The sequence below is a fragment of the Nestor notabilis genome, unplaced genomic scaffold (assembly GCF_000696875.1).
Source record: "Nestor notabilis isolate BGI_N333 unplaced genomic scaffold, ASM69687v1 scaffold305, whole genome shotgun sequence".
In the NCBI taxonomy this organism is placed as follows: Eukaryota; Metazoa; Chordata; class Aves; order Psittaciformes; family Psittacidae; genus Nestor; species Nestor notabilis.
Genome location: NW_009930414.1, coordinates 3,514 through 15,283, shown reverse-complemented (window position 1 = coordinate 15,283; position 11,770 = coordinate 3,514). Strand labels below are relative to the sequence as shown.

Below are 11,770 nucleotides of genomic sequence, written 5' to 3'. Positions count from 1 at the left end.
CCTGAAAGTGCTGGCAAGGACTGGAACAGGCTGCCCAGGGCAGTGGTGGAGTCGCCATCCCGGTGGGGGGATTAAAAGATGTGTGGATGTGTGGCTCTTGGGGACATGGGTTAGTGGTGGCCTTGGAAGAGCTGGGTTTATGGCTGAACACAACGATCTTAAAGGTCTTCTTGAACCTAAAAGATTCTATGATTCTATGACTGGACATTAGTGAGAACTTCTAAGGCAGCTTTGTTTTGTCTTGATTGTTTTCCCCGTAGTCACACTGTGTTCTGATAAGTGCCACTATGAAAAAGGTGAATTGAATTTAAGTTCTAGTGAAAGTGTTTGGCTTTAAATTTGCGTTTTCAACTTTGCTGTAAACTATTGTGCTGCATTGCAGCATGTTTCTTTTTCCTACTGAAGGAAAACAATACTGGTATTTAAGTAGTTAATGGCTTTTTTTATCCTTTTCTAGCCAGAGACCTTTGTTTCTCTCTCTTATAAATCTTTGTATTACAGTTAGAACAGCAACGGTCACAGAAAGCCTTCAAAATCTGGCCTGTAGAATTAGGTTTTTATTGAATGATGGTTTTCAAGGTGTTTCACCTGCTATAACTCCTTTGATTTTGGTTTATGCTATTTTGATTAGAATTTTGCATCTGATGAAGTATGCTTGAGACCCGGAATGAAAATATGATTAGGAGAAGTACTCTGGATAGATCTTACACTCATTTTCTTTATCATACGCTCTAATCTTTAGAGCAAAATGAAGACTCTTTACAGATTCTTTTTGGGAAAAAGCATTTATTCACATATTTTAATGGTCTTTTCTTAAACTGTTGATCATTCCTCTTGCTTTTTTAACTTGCTTTCTGCCCAACTCCTTTAAAGTGCAGTTCTCAGCCTGGATGTAGTGATTCTACTGAGGACTCCTTAATGCTCCATAGAGCAAAAAAATGACTTCAGATGTCTGTCAATTTATTCCTGTAAAATATGCCAGTAATTTCAAAGGTTTGGGATGATAAAATATTGGAACACCTATGTATCCTTCAACCTACAGTGTTTTCTGGATCTCCTTTCATGGAATTACCTCCTGAGCAATATCTTACTGCAATGCTTTTCAAAGAAATGGAGGAGTAGGTAATGACACTCTGATTCTCACTTTTGTACTGCAAGAGCTTGAAATGCTGTCAGCCGTTACTGGTCACAGATTTTAGGAGAAGACAGAAGCCATCTGGTTCTGCTGTGGTTCTCTCTGCCTCATCATTTGAGAGAAACACTTTTTTCAGGCCACCTTGTACAGATGAACTCATCTATTGAAGGATTTTCTCTGTCCTGTCTATTATGTAGAAAAATAAACCCAGATCTACATATAATTACTTTACATGTCTTCCATGAGGTAAAAGCCATTAGATTCTTAATATTTCAGTGAGCAGCAGAGTTGGAGTCCTACTTTATTTTCCTTTTCTAATGTAAATCCCTGCTGTATTTGAAGGAGTGAGTTTTAATAAATCCCTTCTTTTAAAAATCACAAACTGATCGCTTGCTCTGGACATAGACTTTACAAAAGGATTCTTCACTTGCCAGATAGGTTTGAATTCTGCTGTGGCTGAGCAGACTTACCTAATAGAAATCAGAGCTTCCTCTTGTGAAAGATACATTTTGCATGACACCAGAGTAGAATCCTTGAGACCTCATGAGCAGATAGTAAGGTAGCTCCAGAGATGAGTGTTATGCTCACTTCACAGAACAAGAAGCTATTGGAAAGAGATTAATTGACTTGCTGGAAGGTGATGCAGTAAATCAGTATGCAGATAGAAAGGTTCCAATACTCGAGTTACTTTTTCTTGACAGATATAATCACCACAGAGACTCAACACCTGGTTTCAGCTCATCTCTTTCTATTACTTGTCTTTAGTAGGTGATGATGTAACTCAGATCCTGTGTAACACTGAACAGCGTAAGAAGCTTTTAGATCCTGTGCCAGGATCACTGACTGCTTCTCCCTATTTCCATCTGGAGAATGGCCCTCTGCCTGTCATGGAGCTTGAGAAAGATGTTGAGCTAGGTGGGTATGGCAGAACCACAGTGCAGGGGATCTATTTGTGTTCTGCTTGGTTTGAAATATGCTTCACATTCACCCTCACTCATTTTATGTCATGTAGCTGGGGAATAACTTGAGCATCCTGGGTATGTGTGTCTGCTGTGACAGCTCATGAATGTCAACTTTCATAACAGGGAATGACACATACTGCATCAAATGGGAATATTGGACCAAGGAAGAATACAAGATGTTTTTTGCCATTCCAGCTAACATTCCCCAGTTGGATGCAAAGGGATTTGCAATAAAGGTAACACATGATGATGTTATACAAGGAATGTGAAATGTTAAAATCTCCTCAGCCAATATAAAGTAAAAGGTAGTAAGTTTGGTATTAATTTCTGAATTCCATGCATGAAATTTGCTACTTCAAGTCCTCTTTCTCATTGTTTATACAGATTAAAAGTTTCTGACTGTGGAAAATGTCATCTTTTGATAAAGTGAGGAGGAAAAGAAGAAGAATATGAAGATGAGCAATTTTCACTCTCTTCCAAAAATAAATGTTCTTCTTCTGTACCTTCTTCTAGGTGTATTCTCAGCCCATACCTTGGGATTTTTATATCACCCTTCAGTTACAGGAGCGTTTGAGTGCTGACTTTGACCAGAACTTCAGTGAGGACTGCTGCTGTTACCTGTTCCAGGATGGCTGTGCTGTTTTGCACAGGGATATCAATCGCTTCACGCTTGGGGTCAGTACAGCCAAACAAAGTGGAATTGTAGCTGATGTGAACTCTTGCATAGGTACCATTAGTGAATTGTGTTTGTCATTATACTCATTGCTGAAGATGGGTCTAATCCTGCAATCTAGAGCCTCTGGTTTGTGCTTCAAGTTAGGAGTGTCCATTATAGCCTTAGTTGGAGATGGTTTCTCATTCATGGATCCTGTGCTTCAGAGACAAACTTGAACCAATTTTTCACATTTTCTTTATTTCTGAGTGATAAATGACCTGAGCCAAGAACCACATGTTATTTCACAACAAGGGTTGCACCTAAAACTCTTGTTTAACTTGACATTTATCAGTGACTTCCAGTCTGCTATAGTAAGGTTGTAGCATTTAGTGTCTTGCTGAAGGATTTACATTTTAAATAAAGCAAGTATATTCTGAATTGTTGCGTATAAGTAGGATACAAATTAAATAGTGATTTCAGTCCCCTCCTGATCTTTTGTCCACTTCTGAGTAATTGTGTCTCCTAAGAGCTCATTCTGTTTCTAATTCTGCCTGGCCTGATCATAGGCAAAATCTGATTATACTGAAATCAGGGTAGGGCTGTTGTCTCTGTACAGATGAGTAAGGAAAAAAGGTGAGCTATAAATATTTCACTTAATTGAAGGCGTAATAGATACATATTTATTGCTTCCTTTCAGGATGTTATCCGTGGCTCTAAGACCATCACAGAGGAAGTTATCCTACTGGTTGTTTATAATCTTCTGGGTGTGGTAGAGAAGCTCCACAAAGCAGAGATTGTCCATGGAGATCTCAGTCCAGATGTGTTCTTTCTGGGAGACAGGTTTGTCTCTTTGGATGAATATGGGAGGAGATCTAATACTTTTGCTACTGCCCTTGTGCTGTTGTAACTTCTCTTTTGTTGGGGTACTGCTATTGCAGTCAGGTTTTTAAGCTCAGTGTGTTCTGAAAATAGTGAAAACACTTTGCTTAGGAATAAACCTTTTATCGTATGTGTTTCTGTAGGAATAGTATAAACCATGTTGTAAAAACACTGAGAAAATCTTTTTTTCTATTGCCTGTCTTCTCATTTCTACTTTAGCAATGTACTGGATGTTGGTAAATAACTTCTCTTCTGGTTTTATGTAGCTGAAACCCAGGAAATTAGAAGACAAAGGGCAGGTGGGACTGGAATATCCAGACACTCTCCTCAGCAGATTGCTTACTCTGCACTACAGTCCAGCTCGTAACATTCTGGTTACAAGCTAGATCTAGTTTTCTTCTCCAAGCATTTTCCCATAGTATGTTATCAAAGGCACATATCCCTTGGAATGTGATCTGTGAACTAAGCGTGGGAAGACAGGAACTTTTAATGTCTAATGATTCAGATAGAATTCCATTAGAAGAAATTCATTGTTCTTAGCCTTCACTGATAGATTAAAAATAGCTATTAACTTGAAATTACAGTCATCTAACATGCATACCAATGTTTTACTTATAATCTATTTTATTTATATAATTCATTATATCTAAAATACATATATATAATTTATTTATAAATTACACACATGTACTAGTGAACTTCTAATACTTTCTTTCCACACCCCAATGGACTGTCTTGCACATCCCTCAGGGTTGTCTTTTGGAAGTCACTGATCTAACAGTGGCTGATGGATTTGGATATCTCCTGCTGGATTTCTCTGTGGTGAATACAAACCAAACTACACTGGCAAAAAGTTAGGATAATGTAAAAACTATCCTGGGACAGGCACATAGTGTACATGCAGTGCTCTGTCATCTATACAGATACTCCTCACTGCCCTTCCTGTTGTCCTCCCTAGTGTGGGGACTAGGGAAGGTTTATGAAAGTATTATGAAGCTTAGTTCTTTCTTGTATAAAGTGTTTGGAGATCTTGAAGGAGAGGGAGAGGTGCTAAACATTATGCTGTTCTGTGCCACCAACTATGTTTTGGATAACTGTGACAGATATCAAAGCAGCAGCATCCTTAATCCTTTAGTGTTTCCCATTGCTTGCTTTGGAGACACCAATATCACCTCTAAGCTTCAGGCTGCCACCTGGTTCCCCATCTTGGGTTAGTCCCTTCAGCAGTAGTTCTTAAGCTAACCATCAGAGGGGAGCATTGACATGGCTAAGCCTCACCTGCACTACACTCTTACATTTAGTTTCATAAACTTTGTTGGGTTGTTTTATGCTTCATTTGCTCCCTCTGCTCAGGATCTGTGATCCGTTTGCTAATGAAGAGATGATGAGAGCTCTGAAGATAGTGGACTTCTCTCACAGTCTGGATTTGAGATTGCAGTCTCAAGTAAGCTGGCCCAACAGCTTTCCCATTTCCCAGACCCCTCACGGACAACAGCTTCTGGCAAAAAGTGCTCTTCCGTACCAGGTGAGTCTGTATTTAGCAGGACACCTTAGTTTCTGTGTTTCCTTTACAGGAAAGCTGTGATCAATAAATACTGAATAAAGACAAACCCTGATGTTTGTAATTGCAGGTGGACTTGGTTGCCATTGCAGATATAGTTCATTTGATGCTGTTTGGGGATCATATCCAGGTCTACCAAGAGAATTCCATTTGGAAAATCAGCCAAAATGTATCAAAGTAAGTCCTTTTGCAAAGGAGGCTGCTGGGAAAGAACAGACTTCTAACTTCCTTCACTTTACAAAGCTCAGAACATTGAACTTAGTGCTGTTGCCAAAAGCATTAGTTTTGTGGGGATTTAGAATTTGAAGCTATGAGATGTGTTCATTGTATAGCAGCCTTAGTGCTGTGTAGGAGACAATTTTAAGCTGACTCTGGGCCTTACAGTCCAGGTAATACTACTTTGTTTTTTTTATCCTTTCAGACCAGACTGCTTTAGTCTGGTTTCACTTGTTAGATGGAGCTTGGAGAAGTTTATAAGTGGGTGGGTGGTGAGGAGGAAAAAATTGCATGAGCACGTTGCTTTAGAAATGGAGATTACTTTTTGTTCCTGCTTTTTTCATTCTAGGCTATGTTGAAGGGCTACAAAGACACTGATGCCAGGGTTCAGTCTGTAACAGTTGCAGAAACAGCACAAATGCACAAGAAGGAAAATAATTTAAATACTTATATGATTTATAATTTAAGATGCATGTGCAAGAAACTTCTTTTTGGAAACTGCTCTTTGTCCTTGGCTATTAATTTCTGCTGCCCTCTGTTAGCCGCGTTTTTGGCTGTAAGGCTACTCTGCCTTCATCTCACCTTTGTTTGTTCTTAGACTAAATGCTTGTTCATTTTCTTAGTCACATCCTGCAGCATTTTCTGCCTTAGCATTTCATAAGGCTTTTCCAGAACACTCTTCTCATTCCTGAAGCTACTTGACACATTTCTGCATTCAGGATCATGGTACATCAGCTACACTCACTGTGCGGATGTACTCCCATAACCATTGCTTGAAGAAAACCTACTACCAGTCAGGGAGTTGTCCACTGCTTCCCCCTCCTAGTTTGTTGTATTCATTCTTTGAAGAAACATCTTGTCTTAAGCTGTGCACAGGGGAAAAATGCTTTTTTTCTTTACTGGCTATATATTTTTCTACTACTAACAGTAGCTAAAAGGCTCTAGTAGGTGGCTGCTGTGTACTCACTACATGTGCTGTACTTTACCTGGTAGCTTTTGGTTTTGCTTCAGATCGCCTTACAGGACTAAGCTGTGAAGAACAAAATCACCAAGGGTGGTTGGTCTCTGAAGAGATGAATATCAATGATTTATAGATTGGCAGTAAATATATATCTTATACCACCTTTGTTTCAGAAATACTAAAGAAAAGGCAACTAAATCATTGATGGAGACTAATGGGTCATAGTAGTAGGTGACTCTTTGAAAGGTACTTTGAAAGGTTTTTGTTCTCTTGACAGATAAACCAACATTCCATATCTGAGCTGTGTAAATCTGACCTGCACTGAAAATTAGGGCTCCTGTGTACTAATTTGTATCAGAACATGATCAGGTGTTAATGATATTTAGGATAGATGGCCCAAACTAACTCTGGTTGGAGTTGCTTTTAACTTTAAATGTTATTTATTTAATTCTACATTGAGCTACTGCAGATGAAGCCACACAAGGCCTGAGTTGAGAAGGTAGGAACAGGGTGTTGGGGACTTGATCAGGATGTGGGTATGGGAAAAATAGTCTGGATAACTGGAGCAGGAGGAGCTGAGTAGCATGTGTAGTAAGTCTGAGTTTGGAAGGACAGGGGAGGTGTCAGTTGGAAAGGAATTCCAGTCCAAGCTGGGGACACTGGATTGGAAGGAGAAGGATTGTGGGAAAATGTAGAATTTGGAGGGAGGCTTGGGCAGAAGGTGGGGGAGTAAGACCTGAGAAGGGCTGGAGGAGCCTAAGGAGGAAGCAGGCAGAGCCTGGGTATGAGTTCTGTGTGGATGGAACGAGGCTCTAATGGCTCATTGCTCCCTCCAGTACATCACTCTGTAACTTTGCTTTGAAGTTGAGAGTACAAATAAGGAATTTCCATTTTCCATCCTGTCTTCCACTTCGCTTCTGAAAGTGTGATAGGCTTAATATTCATCTTCTGTAGTTCTTTTTCAGTATCAAGAAATCCAAGACCTGTTCGTACAGATGCTTCAGTTACATGTTGTACTGAAGTCTAATATCAGTGTAAATGAGGCATTTCTTTATGTGAGAATAAGGCATCTGCACTGAATCTTTTTTCCCCTTCACACACAGATCTTTCAGTGTGTCTGGTTCTTATTAAATGACATTTTCTCCAGTCAATTTGAAGCTTTCAATAAACTCTCAATCTCTGACAAGCAAGTTCCCTGCTGCAGGAATCTTCCTTCCCCAGAAGGGGCTGCACAATGAAGCGCTTCCCTGTGAGAAGATTCAGCTGATGGATAATACTCCTGTGCTTTATCCTTTCTATACAGTGACACCCGCAACGCCCATAGAGACACAGGATTCATTTTCCTGTTGCTTTTAGTAATTCTACTTTTCTTTTGTAAAGATCATGTTACTAATATCCTTTCTGCTAGAAGTTGTACAAGTGACATGGAAAGTGGTCTGGGCTTTTCTTTTGTTTCTTTAGGGGTTGGTTTAGGTTTGTTGGGGGATTTTTTGAAGGTTATGTTGACAGGATAACTCTCTTAGAAGAATGGTGTGAGAATTTAAGCAGTGACAAGTAGGAAGAAGGCTTTTTACTAGAAGGCTGACTGGTGTTAAATGCGACAACCATGACCATCTTATCTTGGGAAAGCTTTTCAAAAGAGACTTAATTATTTTTAAGTGTTAAACACATTAATGACATATTAAACACAGAATGACTGGTAGAGCCACTAATTTTACCACCAGTTTGACAAAATACCAAAGCAGTGGGGAATTGCAAGGCAAAGCACAAAATAGTTCTTCTAAAGGCACTCAATAAAGCAGAACCCACCGATGGAATGAATGCAAACACTTAAACAGTGTAGTAAGGACTCCTGGAGAGGTAGAATGTGAATTATGATCCAGTTTCTCTTTTCATCTTTAAGCATTACTATATGGCTGACAAGTTGTTTTTCAAGGGAGGAGATTTTAGCATCTTGTCATTACTAAATAATGTATTTGGAGATTTTTCAGTTCCAGAAGTGTTTTTATTTTCAATATAGTATTTTAGGAAATTTCATCTGTGGAGGCTTATGTGAGGTACTATGTAGAAGCTGTGTTTGAATTTTTAGGGCTTTTGCCACTCCTGCAATATTTTTACCAACCTTTAACCTCCTCTGCTATGCTTCTTATTTGTCTAAATCCATGATGAAAACTGCCTCAAGTTCTGCATGTTTTAGTTTCTTGGTTAGGTTCTATATGACTTCATTATTTTAGAAAATATAGGAGTTAATAGTTGAGGCCAGATTCCTTCTGAGACTTTGGCTGCTGCTGTGTCTGAGTCACAGCAGAGGCAGATAACTGCTTCAAAAGCCACTGTGACTCCTAGCTTGAGGCAGGAAAGCACTTTGGTAGTCAGCAGCAGTGTGGTCTATGGACTTCAGTGTGAGACTGAAGAACAAAGGGTTAGCTCTGATATCACTTTTCTGATACTTTTCATACTGTAATGAGTCACTTAACCTTTTTATTCCTGTTGTGTGGGTATATGGGAGAGGGGATTTATTACTGTTAATTGCCTCTGAAATGTTATCTCTATGAGAGCTCTGGCAGATGGAAGGCAGGGAATAAAGACAGTAAAACTGGCTGTAAACCCCTTTCTTGTTTTCTCTTGCAGCTTTTCTTTAATATTGACCCATGAACTTAGCTTGCAAATAGGGTACCTCTATCCCTTATTCATGAAAGGAGTCTGCCAACTTTGTTGTTTCAAAGAGTGTTTGTGATAACTCCTTTAAACTAAAAGTGTGTAGGTGATAGTGGTCAGGTATACTAGAAGAGAGAACCAAAACCACTGGTTTTGCTACCTGTGTGGCACAGCCAGTCTAGCTACTATTCAGAATCCTCCCGGAGAAAGGGACCCACATGTACAAACTTAACAAGACATTCCTGGTTTTCCTTTACATTTACTCATGTGAGTGAAATTATGATCTCAGCCTTCCTTCTCCCAGGGTGTTTAGTGCTGGATATAAATGGAAACCTTGACATCCTGTTTCACTGCTTTGTTTGTTTTAGGACTTTTGACAGTGATTTCTGGAGTAAACTTTTGGGAAGAATTGTGAATGCAGATGGTAAGTCCACAGTGCCTCTGCTGAGGGCGTTAAGAGAGGAAATAAGTGACATGTTTGACAGCAGCTTCCAAGGACGACTTTGTGAATCCTTAGCTGAACTGGGAGAAACTCTTGGAGAACTTCCTGGGATTTCCTAGAGGACAAATGCATTTTGTGTTAGAGAGAGGAATTTGTTGTTAACTTATTTATTTTCTTCCAAGCATGAACAGTGATTGTAGCTGGATCTTCAGTGCTTCCCATGGGACTTGCTAGAGACTGTTGATGTTGCATTAGTGCATAGGTAACCTCCTAAGCCTGCTACATGAACCGGTCCATGCCTGACCAGTTTGCCAGAGGAAATTGGTTGTCACAACTGCCTCCTCCCCTTTCTGTATAGTTTAAGAATGTGTTTAATACCTAGTTCACACCACAGTCTCTGAAATGTCTTTAACCTACATTTAGTTGGTCTTTTAATTGGGGTTTCATTAATAAAGTTGTATTTTAACAGCAGTTCCTGTCATATTAAATGTTCCTGTCAGCTGGTTTCAAAAGACTTGATTTAGTGTCCATGCTGGAGTGGTTCTGCCTTACTGGGAATTGGTTGTGGCTGCTGCATACAAACCCCCCTCATTTGATGGCTGCTTTCCAAACCACTTAGGACTTCCTGGACACTTGAAGACAACTTGAGTGATTCTACTTGGACTATGCTCTCATGGATGATAGAAAGTTAGATTATCATGAGTGAAAAAGATGCATGCTTAAATTTTGGATTCTCAATGCAAGTGTTCTATTTACTTTTGAAAGGGCTGCACTTCCTGACTGGATTGAGCATCTGTCAGAGATCTCACTCAATTCTAAATCTGTTTGCAGGTTTTATGGGAGGTTTTGTGGATAGATCTTTGCCTTAACCTTTTAAGCACTGTATTGCTGAAATCAATACAACAGCTTCATTTTATTCAAGAGAATAGAATTTACAGGATCCAAACCCAAGATGCTACATACCTCAAGTATAGAGGAACTTCTCAGACCTGGGATTTACTTCCTCACAGCTTCCCCCATGCATCAAAGTGAGAGCAGAAGCGTTCATCACTAGTAACTTCTTCCTTTAAAACTAAATTGGCTGTGAGTTTTCATTTGGTCAAGTTCTCCAGCTACGGTTCTGTTTATGCCTAAATAGTGCTCTGGAACTTCATTCTGTATTTTCTGAGTTGCTACAACCCATCTTCTTTGCTGTTCTTTCTGCCTATGTCTCACTACTCCTCTCATTTTTACCTGTGTTCTTTTTCCTTTTCCAGATATCCAGTGCCTTCTTTATACTCCTTTCCTGAAGGTTACATACTCTTGTCATTCAGGTGTAAGACCTGAATGCACTGATTAGATAGTAAAGCTTGCTTACGTAAACTACTGCTGCTGCTGCTGAAGTTTTGTCTGTTAATGCCTCAAATAATGCTTCCTGTAGTACAAGTCATTAGTCATCTGTTGAGCAAGCAGATGAAATAATGATCTATCTCTAGCCAGAGTGGAAAGCAAAGATCACTGGTAGATTACAGCTTCTTTAGCTCTAAAAGGACTTGGGTGTTTGTTAGTGCTTTCCTTTAGCTGAAATCTGTTTTCTTTTGCTGATCGTCTAACTCCCTTTAGACAAAGTCTGTGGGTTCTCACTTACTGTCTTCTCACTTTCAGCTGCTTCAGTTTATATCGTGCAACACTGCTATGGAAACCAGGTAGCTTAGGAAGAGGATGCTCATACCAAGGTATTGGTCATCCCAAGGACTTCTCAGGCAAGACATGTTTCCAGCCAACACAGAACAACTTTACCTGTTCATAAACCTCTCCACCTGTTTCATAAACCCAATTCTGACAGAAAGCTTTTGGGAACAGTCTGAACACACAGACGAGAACTCTCAGCAGAAGTTCAGTAAAGGAAATGTGTTCTTCAGGTCTTAAACATCAGTAAGTGAATCTACTTGTCTTTAATGAAGTCTACTTTAAGGCTGAAATGCTCCATTATTACTCTTATGTTGACTTGGCATCTATGTTCTTACTGAGCAAAATGTGTGCTACTCCTCCCCAACACTGTGAAATAACAAACACTTAGTAATGGCACTACAACCTTCTCCACAGAACCAAACACACACAAACAAAGAAGAGCAACTAGCACCTATAAAAACAAAAAGCAGCAATCTCTTGTGCTGCTTCTTCTACTCCAATGGAACTCCACATCTCTTCCACCCAGGGTAGTCTCTGCCTACCCTATCCTATGAGCTGGTTGCACCAATATGTGAAAAAAGGTCAGGGAGGTCTGTATCTCTGTTGAAGTTTTGTTTTCCACACAACTGG

At 39.6% G+C, this 11,770-nt stretch overlaps 1 protein-coding gene across 1 annotated transcript in view; it reads left to right on the top strand.

The window, feature by feature from the left end:
- Positions 1-9,588, top strand: part of BUB1B (BUB1 mitotic checkpoint serine/threonine kinase B) — a gene marked incomplete at its 5' end in the record, with an annotated part of 24,338 nt that extends 14,750 nt beyond the window's left edge. The window contains 7 exons of the mRNA XM_010015378.1: positions 1,904-2,050; positions 2,221-2,333; positions 2,611-2,772; positions 3,450-3,592; positions 4,985-5,156; positions 5,263-5,369; positions 9,396-9,588. Coding sequence (XP_010013680.1) covers positions 1,904-2,050; positions 2,221-2,333; positions 2,611-2,772; positions 3,450-3,592; positions 4,985-5,156; positions 5,263-5,369; positions 9,396-9,588 — 1,037 coding nt within the window. The remainder of the gene's footprint in view (positions 1-1,903; positions 2,051-2,220; positions 2,334-2,610; positions 2,773-3,449; positions 3,593-4,984; positions 5,157-5,262; positions 5,370-9,395) is intronic.
- Between the last annotated feature and the right edge of the window lie 2,182 nt (positions 9,589-11,770).